The 20,507-nt window shown below is 37.8% G+C and overlaps 2 protein-coding genes across 2 annotated transcripts; both read left to right on the top strand.

Annotated features, from left to right (window-relative positions):
- The first annotated feature begins 132 nt into the window (after positions 1–132).
- On the top strand, positions 133–1,589 carry LOC575921 (ficolin-1-like). The gene is made up of 2 exons (XM_030983813.1): positions 133–197; positions 1,266–1,589. The coding sequence occupies exons 1-2, from the start codon at positions 171–173 to the stop codon at positions 1,587–1,589; spliced, it is 351 nt and encodes a 116-aa protein (XP_030839673.1). The 5' UTR covers positions 133–170.
- Positions 1,590–11,736: 10,147 nt separating this feature from the next.
- On the top strand, positions 11,737–18,241 carry LOC100889320 (5-hydroxytryptamine receptor 1A-like). The gene is made up of 2 exons (XM_003727944.2): positions 11,737–12,426; positions 18,158–18,241. The coding sequence occupies exons 1-2, from the start codon at positions 11,737–11,739 to the stop codon at positions 18,239–18,241; spliced, it is 774 nt and encodes a 257-aa protein (XP_003727992.2).
- Positions 18,242–20,507: the final 2,266 nt, after the last annotated feature.

Genomic DNA, 20,507 nt, shown 5'->3' with positions numbered 1-20,507 from the left:
CTTGTTATTTTTGTTTACTACCGCGACAAAAAGATTTGAGAAGCTCTCCTGAAGTGTTTCCCGGGGAGCCACAGGACTGTGGTGACATCAAGGCAAGTGGGATGAATATGAGTGGAATCTATGGCATCAATCCTGGAGGAGTCGGAAGACCGTTCAACGTCTACTGCGACATGGACACCGCTGGTGGTGGTTGGACGGTGAGTCGAGGGTTCGAATCCCAGCCCGACACTAAAGTCATTTAGCAATTAAATTCATGGTTCGCTACTCTTCACCCTGGTGCAAATCAAAACCTGATATGCTAAAGCGCTACATATGCTATTTTGAGTTGGAGCGACATGGTGGTCGCGTCATGACGGATATTTGCCCTGTATAAGAAACTACCATTATTGTCCACCTTTCAAAGTTGAACGATGTGTTGGTTTATTGGTTAGATTTATTTTATTTCAAAAAATACACATCGATGGATGAATAATATACAAATCAGTGATTGAAAAGACACGTGGATCGCTCTAGTTAGAGCCAAATTATCTCTTCTTCCTAGATGTCTAGATAAAATAAGAGCGTTTTAAGTGGTACTGGGATAATGGGGTGGGGAGGATTGGGGGGGGGGGGCTCCCACTGATTCCCCCTTCCTCGATATCTCAAAAGCTACCAGTCAATGCCACTGTGGCGTAACATTTCATCATCTTTAATACTGAAAGTGTCAATTTAAATGCCATTTTGCATCATAACTATACTGTTCCATTGAGTTTTAATTCCTTCGTATTTCCCGTCTGTAGTAAATAAAGTGCATTTAAAACTTGACTTGAATGCATTTCAAACACACAATTAGGAACGCCTGTTAATTATTAAGCATGTTTAAAGCATTTTTAAGAGCTCTAAAATTTAGATTTTATTATTTCTGAGTTTTTACATTTCTAAAACTTCATAAGAATGAACACAGTAGGCAAAAAGGAGCACCTTCTAATGCATTATTTTAATTGTTATGATAGGGGTGTAAATATCAAATTAGATATTTGTCGAGGGGGGGGGGGATCTTGGAAAATTTTACAAAAACTCATTTGTAGTGGTAGGAAATAACTGGCATGCAGTATAGCTTCTCTTATTGAGTTATTTCATCAACGTTTGCGTCCCCCCCACAAAAAAACCAACAGCGACAAACAAACAAAAAACAACCAAAATCAAAGCCAAAAAGGAACAAGTAGAAATGTTTGGATTATATAGAAAGTGTTTATCATCCACACTCTATACGCTCCTTACAATAGGTCTTCCAAAGAAGAAAGGACGGTTCTGTTGATTTCAGTGGTAATTGGTCAGACTATAAGAAGGGCTTCGGGAGCGTTTCTGGTGAACACTGGCTTGGAAACGATAAGATTCATCGCCTGACGAGCCAGAAGACGTATGCACTACGGGTCGATATTGAAGATTTCTCTGGGAGGACCAGCCATGCCAGTTACCGCGAGTTCATGATTGGCAATGAGACCATGAATTATGAGCTGAAGCTAGGTGCTTATTCTGGTGGAAGTGCAGGTAACTTTCCTCACAATAATGACCCTTTGTCCCTGGCTTCATACATGGACCGGGAGTAGGGGTGGGGGGGGGGGGGGGGGATGGGAGTATTCTTTTTGAGGGAATTGCGGGTAGGCGATTCCAGGCAATGAGTCCAAATTAGCCATTTATTCAAACAAAACATAAATACCTCTTGATATTCCCATTAATCAATGGATCTTTCTGGTATCACTATTAACATTTTTAAATGGTCATATAAAAGACGCTTTTCTTTTTTTGATGAAGTGTATCATAAATTGAATATAAACATAATGTCGTACGGGACAAATTTGTTCAGGGGGTATTGTTTCTTTTTGTTATTATGTTATTTATTGATATATATATATCCTTTAAACATGTTGTTTGAACAGGACATCTATATATAATCATAAATGGTACATTAACAGGACATAATAAAAACAGGTATATCACCCTAACCCTAACCCTAAATTCAAAACGATCTAACCAATTAAACTAACGACTACTGAGTATACCTTTTTTTGGTAGGCCTATGCGTTACTTCTGTCTGCAATGTACGTAGAGGGCAGTAATTCTATTGTTCAATCGTTAACACGACATGAAAATGTCCCGCTAATGACCATGTCTACTAAATGACTTATTTGTTTACTACATTATGTCCGTCTAATGACGCCGTAAGGTATACATAGATAAATACATAACTCAAAGCAAAATCAATTGAATTCAATATCCTTTATCATGCAGGAGACAGTCTTGGACATCACCGCGGACATCAATTCAGTACCAAAGACCGAGACGAATTTTGTGCCATATATTATCGATCCGGGTGGTGGTTCACTCAGTGTCTCGTTTGCAACCTTAACGGGATCTATCGGGACGACAGGGTTCACGCTACCCCCCAGGTACCAGGCATGCGGTGGGAAACATGGCTAAACGATGTGAATGTCCTCAAGGGAAGCGAGATGAAGATGCGCCCGCTATTTGGGTGACTGAGCCGCGTCCCAAGGGATAACTATGGAACTGGGAGCCGTAGATGCTGGGTCGCTGCAGGAGTTGCTGGGAGAACGGTCGCAAAGTCTTACGAGAGCCAAACTTAAAACAATTCTAATACACAATCATGACTATAGTATATCCATTTCATATCAACTGGTTTTAAACTGGCCATAAATTGGTTATTGATATGGATTGATGTCCACTCAAACTATTGATAATGCAAAATATTTCTGTTTAAAACATCAAATTGACATTCGTGTTGTTATTGACAATCTATAAAACCAAATCCCAAGAATTTTATGAAATGGAGAGACCCCCCTAAAACAGACAGTAGCATATACATGTGGCAAATATCAATGTATAGATCAGACTTTATCTTATTTTTTGATTTACTCTTTGTCTATTTACAAGGCTGCTGCAGACGAAAAGTAAAACGGTTAAAGCATCACAGAAAAACATGATCAAAGTAGATTAAATAAAATGTGTAAAGTGTTAATTTTCATATTTCTCTTTGTTCTTTTTTGTATAGCTATTTTGCTCTCAGTGGAAATACTGAATTGATAAACCACACGAAGAAGCAACAATAATTAGTCAACCTTTCTACATTTAAATTCCTAGCCGGTTGTCGGAATTCGGCGGACGATTAGAGAATAATCGGCGACTGATCATATATAATTTCGTCGAACTTTATACATTATTTATTTAATCAATAATCGTTTGTACTCCCAAAGAGCCTTTATCTAAAAAGGAGAGGAAATTTCATTCATTTATCATATACTGCAGTGTTTATCTTAAGCTTTCTAGTCTCTCGGTCGCTACACTCCCTCGAATATATATATTTTTATAGCACACACAGTTTTTCTTAACTGTAAAAGTTAAGCCTAGTATAAAGGCACCAGAAGCAAGGGGGCAGATGCTACAATCTATTTATCTATCTTCCATCAGCGTGGGAGCAATAGTTCTTATCTCTTTAAGATAATATAGTGTACATAGTTTTCAGTAAAGCTAACAGCTTACAAGCGCTCTTTTAATGCAGTTTTACCGTTCCAAAACCCAAATTTTGTCACTTATTTGGACTCCACGCTCGATTCCATAATACATATACCAAAAAAGCGGCGTATGTTAATACTGTAGATACCCTGTCTCCCAGTGGCGCCAAGGGGGGGGGGGGGGGTGAATTGTTTCTTTTATTGGGGAGGGCCCGTTTATGCCCCCTCGCTTCCCACAAATAGCTCTATACAAACAGAAGCAGTTAGATTCTGATTCATGCTTTAGTGGTTCATTGTTTAAAGTCTTCATACGACCTTCTTAAATCCCAAGAATAACCTTAAATTATTTCAAGTCACCTGCTAACAGACTAACGTCTGAACTCGTGACATCTAAAATCTCTCTGCCCACGTGTCCAAAGCGCCTTTTGACATGCCCAAGGTGCATAAGGTATTTGTTTCGAACAGCACATGAATATTCAGAGATCTACTAAATTAAACCTCAAAGGTAACATAAATGCAAAAAAGAACACTACGTAAGATTTTGCCATTAAACTTGTTAGAAAAAAGATAAAATGACTCAATGTCAAGGCTTGCCTTAAAGGTAATACAAAGTTTTGGTATGGGGTTATGAATTTGGTTCAAATGAACATTTTGGAAGCATATGCGATCCTACAATATTCAGTGATCGTTGGCGCGGTTGAAATCGAGTCCAAAGTGATGAAATTGTAATAATAATAATTTTCTAGTGCTCATAACACATCCACAGGGGCATCCAAATATATAAAAATTGTAAAGAATCACTATGCATCAAATTTTCAAAATTTTCCAAAACTTTTCTTTACCTTTAAACAGAGGATGCGAATGAAGCTAAGATTGTGTAATCATAACGAAGAAAATATCATTAATGTTGACAGTGGCCCTTTTCTATTAAAAGGCAAATAAGTATACAAGTGTTTACGGACTGGAATAACACATTCATTGCTTTAGGCCTAACTTGGTATACAAGACGGTTTTGATAATACGTTTTGAAAAGGCTGCTGCAGAGTCATTCATGGAAGATGAGCTATGAATAATGTATAATTAGACAAAGTATGAGCTACCCTTTAAACATGAAATAAATGCCTATGCTATACAGCTGATAACTGTTAAATAGGAATAAATCGAAGTTAGGTATCCCTTTTCCCCTTCCATTTCATACATGTAGATATTTATCTCTTCTTCCCTCCCTCAATCACTCACACAGGCTCCCTCTCTCACCATCTTGAATACAGGTTCATAGTTCATGGTACAATTAAAACAACAACAACTACTTTATACTGTATTCCTAATGATTTAATCCCCTCTCTGCTTTTGTTGTTTTCACCTCTTTGACTCTACATAATTCATATTTTTCTTGTGTAGTAAATGCATCTGCCTATTCCGTCTGTGCATGTATATAGTCTTCATATATATTATGGTATTTGTTGTTTTATTTTCTATTATCTTCGTTAATTTGCTTGTTAACTATGGGTTTTTGATAGAAAGGAGGTCTACGTTTAACAAGCTTTACGTTTCTTAGTAGACCCCTCCAAATTTTCCCGTTACTTTCTCGCTAAAAAACATAAATCTGCTAATTCTTACTCGATCTGCTTTTGCTAGTAAAATCAATGTAAATATTTGTCATTAATTTATATTTTTGACTAATATATTTGACTAACACCTCACACACACCGATGAAATTGACTCCAAACCGACAGCGTGACAGGGGTATTGCTAAATTTTGGCTGAGGTATGACTGTGGTATGACCGAGAAGGTATAACTGAGGTATGACTGTGGTATGATTGAGGGAGGACTGAGGTATGACCGAGATGTGACTAAGTTTTGACCAAGGTGTGACTAAGTTATGACCGAGGTGTGACTAAGGTATGACTGAAGTGTGACTGTGGTATAACTGAAGTATGACCGAGGAGGTATGACTGATGTATGACTAGTATGATTGAGGGAGGACTGAGGTATGACTGAGATAGGGCTGGGGTATTGCTGAGGTTTGGCTTATGTATGACTGAGGTATGACTGAGGTATGGCTGAGGTACGACTGAAGTATGACTGAGGTGTGACTGTGGTATGACTGAGGTGTGACTGAGGTATGACTGAGATATAGCTGATGTATGGCTGAGGTTTGGCTTAGGTATGACTGAGGTATGACTGAGGTATGGCTGAGGTACGACTGAAGTATGACTAAGGAGGTATGACTGAGGTATGGTTGAGGTATGGCTGAGGTTTGGCTTAGGTGTGACTGAGGCATGACTAAGGTATGACTGAAGTGTAACTGTGGTATGACTGAAGTATGACCGAGGAGGTATGACTGAGGTATGACTGTGGTATGATTGAGGGAGGACTGATGTATGACTGAATTATGGCTGAGGTATGACTGAGGTTTGGCTTAGGTGTGACTGAGGTATGACTGAAGTATGCCTGTGGTATGACTGAGATATGGCTGAGGTTTTGCTGAGGTATGACTAAGGTGTGACTGAGGCATGACTGAGGTATGACTGAGGTAGGACTAAGCTAAGACCGAGGTGTTACTAAGGTATGACTGAAGTATGATTGAGATGTGACCGAGGTATGACGGAGGTATGACTGAATTTGTAACATGTTCCAAAAATTGATGCAACAATTTTTCTCCAAAAATAGTCACATAGACGTCGTGTGTGCCTCGAAAGTGCCTAAATTGTGACCGATTTGAGACAAATTTGGAATCAGACATTCCGGGCTCAAGACAGGCGCGAACTGCCCTTGGACCCCTTGGAACGCGACACAAATGTTGAGTCAATTAAGAATAAATTGCTAACAAATTGCGATAAAGCTATATGGTTCCGATTTCTCAATTGTCACTCAAGAGTCGCACGACATAAATGCGAACTCCAGGCGAATTTTCGAAACGTCTCTCTGAATGCCGGAGAGACCGGTAATCGATGCACTGTTCGGGGAAAGAAACAACTGGCAATGGTTCTGCACTATCTTGATGAACCATGAGATATATTGATGATAGGCACATCCAGACAACCAGGGTAGAGCGACGAGGCATATGACTCTTGCTAACTTGGTCCGACTGTGGCAATGTAGAGGGAATACGATGGCGTAGTAACGCTTTAATGTCATTAACGTTAGATTGAGCAAACTAGCAACGATCGGGGACCAGAACGGACACCTGTAGTTCCAACATGCACAGATGAACCGGGCAAGTGTTGGGTTGTTGGATGGTAGAGGTGGGAGAGGTGCGGCAAAGCTGGCTAGGAGAAGGAGAGATGTCAACAGATCAATCTGAGATTGATTGCCGATCAGGACATTGGTGACATCGTGGAGATCACGAACAACCATGATGACAAGGAGAACGAGACCATTGCCGGGGAAACCCAATCATCCCATCACAGTATAGATTAGGGGTTCTAAAACCTTTTCCTTGACGGTCCAGATTCGTTTTCCATGAAAGCTAAAGGGTCCGCGAAACGATTGAAAAATCTAGTTTATACTTTTTAATCAATCATTATCATTACGAACAATTCTTAGACTTGGCAAATTGATAGAGTATCTCATAAAGAATAACCCAATTCATTATCTATATGGCTCAAATGGGCTTTAAATGATAACTAATTGACTATTTACATGGCCGTGAAGTGACAATACTGCATTGTGTACAGTACTAATTCATAACGAATTCTTTATGTTAGATTCGCGCAGTGCGGCGATTTTTGACACTTCCATTAACCAAGGTACCCTTTGGTCGAAATATATATTTGGTATCACAAGATAGGGAGCCGGGTGGATTCTGCCCATTTAAGATTAAAAAAACAAAATCAAGAACTCCCGGACGGTCTGGATTGACGTGCCCCGCGGTCCGGTTGCAGACCGTGGTCCGGACTTTGAGAAGATGTAGACTGTCGTACCTCTAACAACGCTGATCAGTAGACTTCCACCCTTGATCTTTCTTCCGTCAGTTGAATTTAAAAAGCTGATATTCATTTTGTACAAATGAGTCAAGCCAGTGCACTGGCCAGTGCATTAACCTGTATATTTTCTTCCAGAATATTTGTCTTTATATCATACAAAATAATGTGGTGCATACAAATTAACAATCAACAAATAACTAGTCACCAATAAATAGTGAGGCAAATGAACCTAAATCATTTTGAACTAGCTAAAGAAATACAACGAATCTGGTTTGTATAGATAATTGAAAGTTGTAGGGACCTCATAATAACAATAATAATAATAATAGTAACAATATTTATAAAGCGCAACATATCCATCTCTAGAGATGCTCAAGGCGCATAAAAATGATTAAATTAATATTCAACGTAATTAAGATTAAAGAAATATAAAATGTTAACTAACATTAGATCCCACATCTTCATGGTGCCATGGTACATACAATGTGACACAGTGTGATTATTCACTTTGCATGTATTGTATAAAAAAAAAATTGGAATTTAACAATATGCATTAAGCATCAGTTGAGTTTTAAGCCCAGTTTTAAAAGTAGAAAGAGTGTTGGCCATCTGAATAGAGAAAGGTAACCTTTTTTTACAAAGAAGAAGCTGCTGATGCAAATGCTCTATCCCCCCAATTCTTGTGGTACGTATTTCTTTAAGCCTAATATTATGTGATGCACGTAAACCAGAACGACCTGCGGAGTGGGGTGATAGAGTATAGGTAAAGAGTAGAATTGTATAGATCACACGCTGTTAAAGAGGGAGCCAGTGCAGAGATTTCAAGATAGGAGTGATATGTGATGATTTTTTAGAGTTAGTTACAAGACGAGCAGCAGCATTCTGAACTTTTTGCAATCGGTTAATTTGGTTGGCTGGTAGTCGAAAGAGTAATGAATTGCAATTATCGAGAGGCGAAGTAACAAAAGCATGTACTAACTGTTGGGTGGATTGACGTGAGAGATATTGCCTTATTGCCCGGATATTACGTAGATTAAAATTGGCCAGTTTAACACAATTTGAAACATGGGTTTCAAGTGACATGGCAGAATCAAATATTACACCAAGATTCCTGGCTTGATGTACAGGAGATACAGGGGCAGAACCAACTTGAACATGAGAAACCTTAATTTTATTGAGCTGTCTACTGTCGCCAAGCAAAATGAATTATGTTTTTGCATCATTTAGTTTTTATAAGCGACTGTCAGTCATCCAGTTTCTTACATCAGCTATGTAGTTTTCAATATTCTTCACATTTTCATCTATTTCTCTCTGGACAGGCTTGCAAACAAAATAAAGCTGTAATTCATCTGCATACATATGATAATTGATATTGTGTTTCTTAACAGTATGCTGTATGGGCAGAGTATAAACATTAAACAATTGCGGACCGAGAACAGATCGTTGGGGGACTAAAAAATATAAACTAACTGAAGCAGAGGTAGCATCACGGATACAAACTTCTTGTGATCTACTAGAAAGATATGACATAAACCACTTCAAAATCACATCATTGAGACCTATTTCCTTTAATCTATTTAGCAAAATGCGATAATCAACAGTATCAAAAGCACTGCTGAAATTAAGCAGTACTAAACTAGAGATACTTCCATTATCCATACCAATTAATACATCATTGTTTACCCGAAAGAATGCTCTTTCCACGCTATGTATCTCCATGTATGCTGACTGGAAAGGATTTTGCAAATTCTCATTCTTTAAGTGGGACTGTAAACATCCAGAAACAACTCTTTCTATCACCTTGCCTAGGTATTTCAGATTAGCAATTGGTCTATATTTTTTCAAATCCTGTCTGTCAAGAGAGGGGTTTTATAAGGGCATGTTGTAAACTTTCGGGAAAGAATCCACACTTTAGAGATTTATTAACTATCTGAGTGATATAAAGAACAAAGTCACTGAAAAATTCTTTAATTAGACAAGTTGGTATAGGATCTAAATCACAAGAAGACACAGAGGAATTCATGATGATTTTTCTAATTTCGGTACATGTGGCAAGAGCAAATTCTGACACGCCAGTAGAAGGGACAGGAACAATTTCTGAAAGGGTGTCAGTACTTCTGTAAGAACATAAACCAGTTAACTCTTCTCGAATACTTCTTATCTTATCTACAAAATAATCACAAACACGGTTAAATAAAACGATTTAATTAAATTAAAAAAAAAAGAAAAAAGAAAACAAATAAAACTCAATGGGGGGGGGGGGGGTTTAATCCCCCCCCCCGTGTACGCGCCTGGTCCAGGTAGAATGGCGACATCTGAGAGAACATTTCCCGATTCTCGAGATATAAAAAGATCCAATCTGTGTCCATAGCGATGAGTCGATTCCAGAGAGAGAGAGAGAGGAAAGAACAGGCGAGAGAAAGCGCAGTGTAAATACAAGCGAAAAACATTAATGAGGAAAAAGACGTGGCGATATTTGAGGAGCTTGGTTCCAAAAGGTACTACATCCATGTTGTTATCATCAATGTACACATTTCCAGTAGCCTCATACACTGATACTTACACAAAAAAGGCATTTAAACGTGGTTCGGTTCCAAAATGTACTATATCCATTCAAGTCATGCATTGCAACTTGCAAACAGCAAGATTTCGGTTCCAAAACGTACTACATTCAATTACGGGTCTAGAATTAAGGTACTACATTCACAAAAATTAAAAAACATAAATTCATGACAAATATTTGTGCAGATTTAGATCTTTTTAAAGATTGGTTTTATATTTTTATTATATAATAGTATAATCAGCTAAAGTATCATTCCAAACTGAAATTGCTGACTATGATAACTAAACAAAATAAAAATCGTGTTTTTCTCAGAACTCTGCTTTATGGATGTACTACCTTTTGTAACCGAGCTCTTTATAGCAAGAACATAAAACTTCATCGGTTTACGAGGGGTAGAAAAGGAAATGAGCGAAAAGAGGGTATACAAAAGCATCAACTATGTGAACGGGGTATATGTATACATGAGTAGTTTTCCCAATGTATCCGGAGTGCATTGATAGAAAAGATACTCGTGCAGGAGTAAAGCAATTTTGTGTATCGCATATAAAGCATTCATATCAGAAATCTCTAAGGAATCTTTCTTTATTAACATCGATTTTTTTTCTCCTTGACATTCAAAAGCGATTTTTATGATATGGGAAAAAAATATTCATTTTAAACACATGCAGAATCCACCTAATCGAAGAGTTTTCCTAAGGTATCCGGAGTGCATTGATAGAAAAAATACTCGTGCAGGAGTAAAGCAATTTCGTGTATCGCATATACAGCATTCAAATCAGATATCTCTCGGGAATTTCTTCTTTATTAACATCGATCTTTTTTTCTCCTTGACATTCAAAAGCGATTTTTATGATATGGGAAAAAGATATTCATTTTAAACACATGCAGAATCCACCTAATCGAATAGTTTTCCTAAAGTATCCGGAGTGCATTAATAGAAAAGATACTCGTGCAGGAGTATTAAAAGCAATTTTGTGTATCGCATATACAGCATTCAAATCAGATATCTCTCGGGAATTTCTTCTTTCATAACATCGATTTTTTGTTTTCTTCCTCGATATTCGAAAGCGATTTTTGTGATATGGGAAAAAGATATTCATTTAACACACATTCAGAATCCACCAAATCTATATGGCTGAAAGTAATTCACTAGCAAATACATTCAAAGGTCAAGTTATGAAATGAAACCGTTGTACCCGAGGATACCGGGATGGTTTAGTCGTCAACTTTTGTCATCATAATTCATTATGTAATTTAATAGAGCAATTCATGAAATCTTTGAAAAGGGAAAATACGTGCTTCCGCTCTTGCCCCTCTCCAGTTGGTTCTATTTAGGCTCCCTGAATTGTCTATATAAGCGAGAATTCATCCTTTTTCAGGTATGTGCCACGGAGTGAAGAAGCCATTTCTCTATCAAAGATTATGTCTAAGCGATAGGTATTTCCTGAAATACAATTGGTTTATTTCTTTACCTAATGTAAAGAGGTTCATTTAGATTTACAGGCACAATTCAGGGGAACGTTTTGATCATTTAGTTCTATAGGATACCCAAACAATTTTAGTTTTAGTTTCGTATCTGAGAACCTCATCAAAAGTTAAAAATACCTTCCCTCCATAATTGCGGAATAATTTTTGCACAAAATGGAAACTAACTTTTCGAATTTGACTAATGGAGGGCAGGTTGAATCTAGAAGTCAAACGACAACAGCTATTACAAATGCAATCTATATTGTGATGGGTTTATTGGGCGTGTTCGGCAATGGACTCGTTCTCCTTGTCATCGTGGTCGTTCGTGATCTTCACGATGTCACCAATGTCCTGATCGGCAATCAATCTTTGATTGATCTATTGACGTCTCTCCTTCTCCTAGCCAGCTTTGCCGCACCTCTACCACCTCTCCCAACCAACAACCCAATACTTGCTCGGTTCATCTGTGCATTTTGGCACTCCAAGTTTCTTTTCATGTCCATGCTCGTTGCTAGTTCGCTCAATCTAACGTTAATGACATTGGAGCGTTACTACGCCATCGTATTCCCTCTTCATTACCACAGTCGGACCAAGTCAGCAAGGTTCATCTGCCTTGTCGCTCTACCCTGGTTATCTGGATTCGCCTATCAGCAAACCTTCATGTGGTTCACGAGGGTGGACCAAGATCAGTGCATGGTGCTCCAGTTCCCAAGCGATGCGACAAGAACTGGTTTCGCTTTCGGCGCCGCGTTCCTGCAGCTTGTCTTGCCGCTCGCGGTCATGGTATTCGTGTACACCTCCATATCCATCAAGCTGAAGTCATCGGTGGAGGAACAATTCAACAAGAGAACCAGCAAGACCAGAGGAACGGAAACATCCGTTTCGCAAACCCGTGTAACTCGACTCGTCGACCACCGAAGCCGTGCCCGAAGAAATGTACTCAAAGTAATGGTGACTGTGAGTGTTTTCTTTATTATTTGTTGCCGAACAAAATAATAGTTTTTGCATATTGTTTCGGATATGATTTAGATTTCAACGGCTTGATCTACATGTTTTGTATGTTGATTGCTTTCGCGAATATGTGGGTCAATCCCTTTATATATTCCTTTCAATATCGAAGATTTCAGAAAGGTTTAAGGAAGGTATTTTGTCGATGGATAAAAGACACCAAGTTCAAGAAAACAACAGGGGTTTCGAAAACAGTTTCTGAAACTGTTTGACATTGATACGTTGATGCTCAATCATCATTTAAATGTCACTTCTCAGTCACACCAACAAAGTTGAGACCAAAACGACAAACTGACCAATAAGACGAGTATATTAAACGGATCGTTAAGTTCTTGTTTCAGACCACAAATGCCTTCAAAGTGCATGGCTATTGCCCTTATTCTAATTTGTGACATATCTAGTGCTCTTTTAGGACCTAAAATTGCTATGATGGTAATTTTAGACCCAAGAGTGTCTGAAATTTAGCCAATACGATCATCCGCATTCAGCTCCTCTTAAACAAAAATACGATGACCGTTAATTAATCAATAAATAATAACAATACAATGCGTATTATAACCAAAACTAAAAAGCCAACAAAAAGTCAGCATCGGTATTGGCTGGAATAAAACGTATGAGGCGCTCTCTCGTTTTTCAACGGCTGCCTCAAATTATCAAATATTTTGTGGGGCACCACAAATATTAGTTATCGTTATATATATATATGGATATTCCAGCTGTCTCTGTTTTGATTTTGTTAAAAAAAGACGATTTAGTTATTTAAATTGTATGTTCTTTTAATTTGGTATTCACTTTTTTTTTTATTATCTCACAAAAAATATTTTGTGAAGCGCCCTCTGCAACAAAACTCAACTTTCCCTTTAATCTCAATGAAAAAAGTCAGTCACTTTGTGTTGGTGTGGACTGTGGGTTTGGTGTTACCGAGTTATATTGATGAATAACGATGAATTTATTTGCTGTACATACCCGAACAAATGTAACATATAAACGTGATTGAATTGGAATGAGACATATTTACATTTGTTTTTTTATTCAAGTTTTGGGTTTTCGAGGAATCAATTTAGTACTGAGTTTATCTATATTAATGTAAACTTGTATATACTAGCGTGAATTCAAGATTGTATTAAAAAGGCCTAATATTCCAATCAGCGAATGCCAATGGTCTATTCTGCTTTACCCTAGAGAAAAAAACACATGTTTTGTGTGATGTTGAGGTGGGGAAGTGTAATTCACGTTTTATTTGGAAGTTGAAAACTGATATGTTGCGTTTAATTTTGAATGTTGAAAGTGTGAACATCGAGAATCCAACGTTGATAATAATAACACACTTTGTAAAACAAATATTGTAAAATAATAGATGAACCCCATATGCATTTGGAAGAAGAGGTATTATCTCTATGTGTGAGAACACTGTATCTAATTCAATATAGAGGACTGTTAGGTGTCTTCTGATAAAGATTGCATCCTGAAAAACCTTTGATGAAACTTTGAATTTGATTACATCCTTCTGGTATCAACGATGTTGTTTCTTCTTCTTTTTTTCTCCCCTCCTCTCCCCCCCCCCAAATAAACAGTTAATTTGTCTTGAACATATATGTTAAGACTAGATCTAACTTACGAAAACCATGCGAATCTAATATTTAAACATTTTAATGTTTTGTATTAGAAACATGTGTTACAACACAGAACTTTACAAAACAACAGACTGATTCCTTTTCATTCAACATTCAGTCTTTCACAGATCTTTTGTTAACAGTAGTCATAATTATTTAACTTTCTGTCACATTTATGTACTTCTAGATTCTAGACTTTCTACATAATCCGGAATACAACATTTTTTACTTGCACTTTGGTTCTCAAGACATCAGAACAAATTCTAAATTCTAATAAAAAGAAAATTCAAATTTTACACAGAAATGTAAAAAACCCCTGCTAATTCCATGACGAAATAAAACAATCACGTATCTTGTATCATTAACCTATTAAAATCTAAGCAATGAAAGTTGATTTTTTTTTTCTCCTTTGAAATTTACCATATTATATATTGGTAATACATGACATATTATTCTGTCATTTCCACCATAAAGTTTGAATGATGGTGATGGTGCTTATTTTACCTGACTGCTAAGAAAGCATAATAAATGCTTGTAGGTAAGCAACCAGACGGTCGACGGCTTTAGGTCCTCTCCGAGGGACCTGGTAATGCGCATAGAGACATACCTTGTATAATGCGCTTTAGAAATATAATTTATTATTATTATTATTATTATTATTATTAATGCCTCACCAAAGGGCACTAGCGCATCGACTTGGTTTCGGACCCGGGTTACCGAATTACGAGACCACTGCTCTACCGACTGAACTATCGCACCTCCTGTAGGATGATTTATAACGATTTTTTTCTCTAGATCTCACACAAATTGTGTACACCCTTGACATGTTGAATATATGTATGTACATGTATGTTGCTCAACATGGTAGTAAAGGTCCTCAAAATCTATATTGAAATAGCGCCACCTTGTGCCCAACTCATCCCACAGACAAGCAGTGAAAACATTGGACTGATTTGAGATAATTTCCCAAATTCCAGGGCATCCTGTATACCTGGTATTTCAATTAAGTGCATAAATGAGGCAAAGCGTTTTCGCTGTGACTGCATTTTTAGGCCGAAACAAATAACCAATAGACAAAGGTCGAAGAGAAGTGGGGAGGATCTCATGTAAATGTAATGATTCCTTCAAATCATATTCATGCTGGTTAATAGAAAAGTTTAGTTACTTACTCTTAGCCTTAATAAATTGATATCTTCACTAAATTTAGCTCTGCAAGATAAAAATACTCACACTCTGATACACGTGCAGCTAGCAAGCAATTTGGGCTTTGTTATGCATGCTGACCTTGAGGGCGCTGGATGCCCAATACCAGTATTAAAAACAAGGTTTCTAGTCGCAAGAATAATTGTGAGGTTGTTTAATAAACATGTAATTGTTTATTTCTAAAGACAGTCGGCTCGACTTTTGTATTTATTCAATCAATTAAATAATTGATTTTATTTATCTATTAATATTATCATTATTATTATCATTATTACTATTATCATAACTATTATTAGTGTCATTATCATAATTTTGTTTAAATATTTTTTTGTGTGTTTGTGGGATGGGGGTCCGGTTTCAAGACAAGGGAAATGTAAAGGGGCGAGGAGCATTTAGAGAAATACGTAGTGGACTTTCTGTGGATCTGGATAACTTTATTTATCTAATCATTTCTTAAATTTCCAAGTCACTTCATTTGTCATTACAATATCCTTCACGCACGATGAGGGTGCTCGATCTCCTCTTGAAATTCACAAGCGAGCTGGTCAGTTTGCAGCGAAAAAGTGGTATCTCTATTATCTTTCTCTTTCTCTCTCTCCGTCTCTGTGTTTCAGCTCATTACATAGCTCTCTATCTCTCTCTCTCTTCCAGCTCCCCTCTCTTCTTTTCTCCCTCCCTTGTATCTGAGTGTAGTTGTCTCACTCTATATTTAAAAGACTTTTCCGTCTCTGGCAATCTATGTCTGCTCCTCCTCTCTTTCTCTATAGGCACACCCTACATTAAGTTATCACATATCTGAATATCTAAATTCACTGTCACCTATAGCTATATATTTGTATCTCTGTCTCTCTCTTTCTTTATCGGTCTCTCTCTATCTCTCTCTCACACTCCCTCTCTCTCAAACCTGTACTATTGAATGACGACAGAAAAAAATATCATAGAATGCAATGCGACTATGAATACATTTGCCGAAGTTTTTATTAGATGATAATAGGGCTTAATAGTGCGGATAACGAATTTCTTGGTTGAACCAAAAGTTGGTCTGCATGGTGACAAGGCAGGAATATCCTATATAATATCTTGTTGCACTCTGTTATCTTGCTCCATCATAATTACTTTCATAACTTTGTTATATTGGTAATACGAACTACCCCGCCTACAAACCTCAGTTCACAGGTTGCATTTACAAGATAAACAACATTAAAGCCTCTCTAAAGTGGTGGGAGCCCCCAACATTTGATTGCAAAGTTTCACTTAAATTGTATCATAATGTGAAAGAGGATTTAAAAAACACACTAGTATCTTTTAAGTCGATTATTCATGAAAGAATACAATTTTGAGGTTTTCTGCGTACAACAGAAAACACAAGTTATGTATTCTATTATCAATACTTGTCTTCAAACACATTAGCAGGGGGGGGGGAACTTTGCAGAAGTGTGTTTTATATGACATCCTCTTTCACATGATGATACAATTTAAGTGAAACTTTGCAATCAAATGTTGGGGGCTCCCACCACTTTAGAGAGCATACAGTGTTTATATATGTATATATATAAGATAGATTTTTCGGATTCGGGGCGATTCGGGAGAATCGCGCAACAAATTGGTCCAACGACGACTCGCAAGAGCCGCCCAACAAATTGGTCCAAACTTAAACACAGAACTTTAAATAACATTGGCTTATTTCTAAACTCTCCTTCATAAACAAACAGGTATAGTTTCTTAAAGTTAATATAAAGTCCATTACCAATTATTTATAAACATGAGTATTAACTTGTGTGTATATATATATATTATATAAAGACTTATTAAATTTGTAACAGTGGCGATAGTATTATTGATGTAAAGAAAGAAATGATTAAATGAAGTTTTTGTTCTTGTGTTCAAACTAAAATCTTGTCTCAAACAAATGTGTTCTTTTTTTTGAGTGTCAATTTAGTATTCCATTTACCTGTATTTCTATAGTCATATATTTTGACTGAAACGAATTAGGATTTTATAAGATACATCGCTTCTATCTCTCTAATTCCACGAGATATGGCCACAAATACCAGGCTCGCCGTGAGGGAAGGTAGGGGCGATGCGGTCGACGCCCTCAACGAGGGTGACGGCCGGTACAAAAATGGTGTCAGAAGTGGGATGGAAATACAGGTAGAGACTAATGAAATTGAGGAAAACACATCCAAATTGAACCAAAATAATGAATGGGAACAAGATGAACTTGAAGAAAATTTGGCAAAGTGTCAGAAAATGGAAAATGACTCGAATAATTCTTCAGAAGAAGAAACCACACAAGTGAAGAAATCTAATTCTAGAAAGAAACGAAGCATGCAAAACAGAATTCTTTCTAGACTAACCCAACTAATGGAACAAAATGATGACTTTGACTAACAAATCTCGTACGCGGCAACGCGCTGGTTCAAACTCTTCTACTGAAGGAATAACTGATGCCAGTTCTATTGACAGCGAAGTGATGTTGAACTTCGACAAACACACCAACGACAAAACTAACAAACAAAACAATGCCAACTCTGCAGAACCAGAACAAAACCAAACCAAACTTGCAGAACCAAAACTAGAACGAAACGAAACTAATCCCGAACAAAAACAAACACAGAACCGAACGCGGTCAAACATAATGCCCGACAAATATGATGGTAGTTCGGATTGGCACGATTACGAAACTCACTTTGATTCATGCAAACTAATCAATGACTGGGAGGATGAAAACGCAGTCAAGTACTTGTCTGCTAGTCTTAGAGGACCTGCTCTAAGATTGCTCAATGAACGTCCACATAAACATTGGACTTATGACGACTTGAAAGCAAGACTATCTCTAAGATTTTCTTCCTCTAAACAAGCAGAAACCTATCTGCTGGAACTGCGTGGTCGCAAAAGACGACCAAATGAATCGCTCCAAGAGCTCGGACGAAACATTAGAGAATTGACAACGAAAGCTTATCCGGATTTTGATTTTGACGGAATTGACCGTCTTGCTAAAATCCACTTTACGGATTCAATTCAAAGCCCAGAGATTCGAACGGGTATTTTCCATGCCAAATCAAAGACCTTAGATGATATGATTGAAGCTGCAATCACCACAGAGACATTTCTGTTAACTGAATCTGAGCGTTCTTGGAAAAAGAACACTCATAATAGAATTGTTGGCACAGAACAAGCGAGTAAAAGTGACTTACAAAGAACTATTGATATTGCCGTTGAACAAGCCTTGCTTAAACAAAACAACCAGCAATGTCAAAACGACAAATCCACCAGAACTAACAAAAACGACCAAACCGAAACGTTCATGTGCTACTATTGTCAGAAACCAGGTCACATTGCAAGAAACTGCTTCAAGAAACAATCTGACATGACACAGGCACCTACTAACGAACAACAACGACCTAGAGGAACACAACAAAACTTCCGCCAGACACGAGGCCATTTAAACGAAAATGGGCCGCCCATGGGGGCACTGGCGCGGCCAAACCAACGTTAGAACCTGCCCAAATACATGGAAACGAAAACTATGATAACATGACTTCAACTAACCTTCCTTTGAGCAATTCGAACTGTAATGGTTTATTTGTAAAAGTTAGTATCCATGGCCAAGAGCATAGATTTCTGATTGATACTGGAGCCTCTGATTCTTATATATCTAAACAAGTTTATGAGAACATTCCTAGTAAGGATAGACCTTCGTTGCGAGAATCAGATAAGAAAGCAAAACTTGCTAACAATACCCCACTGCCCCTATTTGGTGTTGTGGCACTTGAATTGAAGATAGGCCCAACTTGCGGGTTTACTAAGTTGTTAGTCGCAGATATAAGTAATGATGGAATTCTGGGCCTAGATAATTTGTGCAAGATGGGTGCCAAATTTATGGTGGCCCTGAAGGGACATCGCGAATAGACTAAATCGTGAAAAATATGCGATAAAATTCACGATATCGTCAATTTTATCGCATATTTTTCACGAAGAAATTCACGAAATTGACGATATCGTGAACTTTATCGTGAACTTTTCACGATGAAATTGACGATATCGTGAATTTTATCGTGAAAAGTTCACGATATAAAGTTTACGATATCGTCAATTTTATCGTGTACTCTATCGTGTACTCTATCGTGTACTCTATCGTGTACTCTCCTGACGGGCGCTTCGTAAACAAAACCAGCCCTAGCTGGGGGAGACAGAGAGAAGGAAAAAAGGGAAAGGGAAAGAGAAGATAAAAGGAAAGAAAGAATAATAAGAAGAAAAGAGGGAAACGGGGGGGGGGGGGGGGGGGCGAAGGGCTCTTGCCTCCTCACTCCCCCCCCCGCCAAAAAATAAATAAGGAGAGAGAGAAGGGAAAAGGAAAGGGAAAGAAAATATAAAAGGAAAGAAAGAAGAGGAAGAAGGAAAGAGGGAAACGGGGGAAGGGCGAAAGGCTCTTACCTCCCCCCCGCCAAAAAAAAAAATAAGAAAGAGAGAGAGAGAGAGAAGGGAAAGGGAAAGAAAGAAGAGGAATAAGAGGGAAACAGGGGAAGGGCGAAGGGCTCTTGCCTCCTCCCCCGCCAAAAATAAATAAGAGAGAGAAGGGAAAGGGAAAGAAAATATAAAAGGAAAGAAAGAAGAGGAATAAGATTTTCTGCTTTGCTGATGCTGCTTCTCATCTGACTAACGGAGGAGAACGAAAAATGCCGAAATGAAAATGAAAATTCTTCCACGCTGATGGATTTTACTAGTCTAGTCTAGGCCTACTATACAGAGGCCTGGTCTAGACCTAGATCTAGACTAGTCTCTAGTACTACTAGGCCTACACTGACACTCAGTACTGACTGAATAAGACCTGAGCTTGAGCTCGAAGTCGGTGGCAGTGAGACACGCAAACACGACGTGGGCCTAGGCTAGATGATACTAGATCATGTAACTGTTAGGCCTAGATCTATCTAGATCTAGACTAGTCCTCGGTCTCAAGAAATTGGTCAAAGCACGCCAAACCATTGCATGAATTTATTAAAAGTTTTTTGTAAATTATTGTAAAAGATCTAGATCTAGAGGTCTAGAATCTAGACCTAGATCTAGTCTAGGGTCTAGACTCTATTCTAGATTTAGAAATTGAAATGGAATAAAATATTTTTCAAAATAGACCTAGGGTCTAGACCTAGATCTAGTCTAGGTCTAGTCTAGGTCTAGTCTAGTACTCTAGACTTTCTAGATCTAGAACTGTTA

Source organism: Strongylocentrotus purpuratus, unplaced genomic scaffold, assembly GCF_000002235.5.
Source record: "Strongylocentrotus purpuratus isolate Spur 01 unplaced genomic scaffold, Spur_5.0 spur5_scaffold_13, whole genome shotgun sequence".
NCBI lineage: Eukaryota > Metazoa > Echinodermata > Echinoidea > Camarodonta > Strongylocentrotidae > Strongylocentrotus > Strongylocentrotus purpuratus.
This window is presented reverse-complemented; position numbering and strand designations above follow the sequence as displayed.

Excerpts from the sequence above, each read along its gene's own strand:
- LOC575921 (XM_030983813.1), top strand. The coding sequence starts at position 171 with ATGGACACCGCTGGTGGTGGTTGGACG. Across the intron at positions 198-1,265 it reads CCGCTGGTGGTGGTTGGACG|GTCTTCCAAAGAAGAAAGGA; the intron begins GTGAGTCGAGGG and ends TCCTTACAATAG.
- LOC100889320 (XM_003727944.2), top strand. The coding sequence starts at position 11,737 with ATGGGTTTATTGGGCGTGTTCGGCAATGGACTCGTTCTCCTTGTCATC. Across the intron at positions 12,427-18,157 it reads TACTCAAAGTAATGGTGACT|AAACCTATCTGCTGGAACTG; the intron begins GTGAGTGTTTTC and ends CTAAACAAGCAG.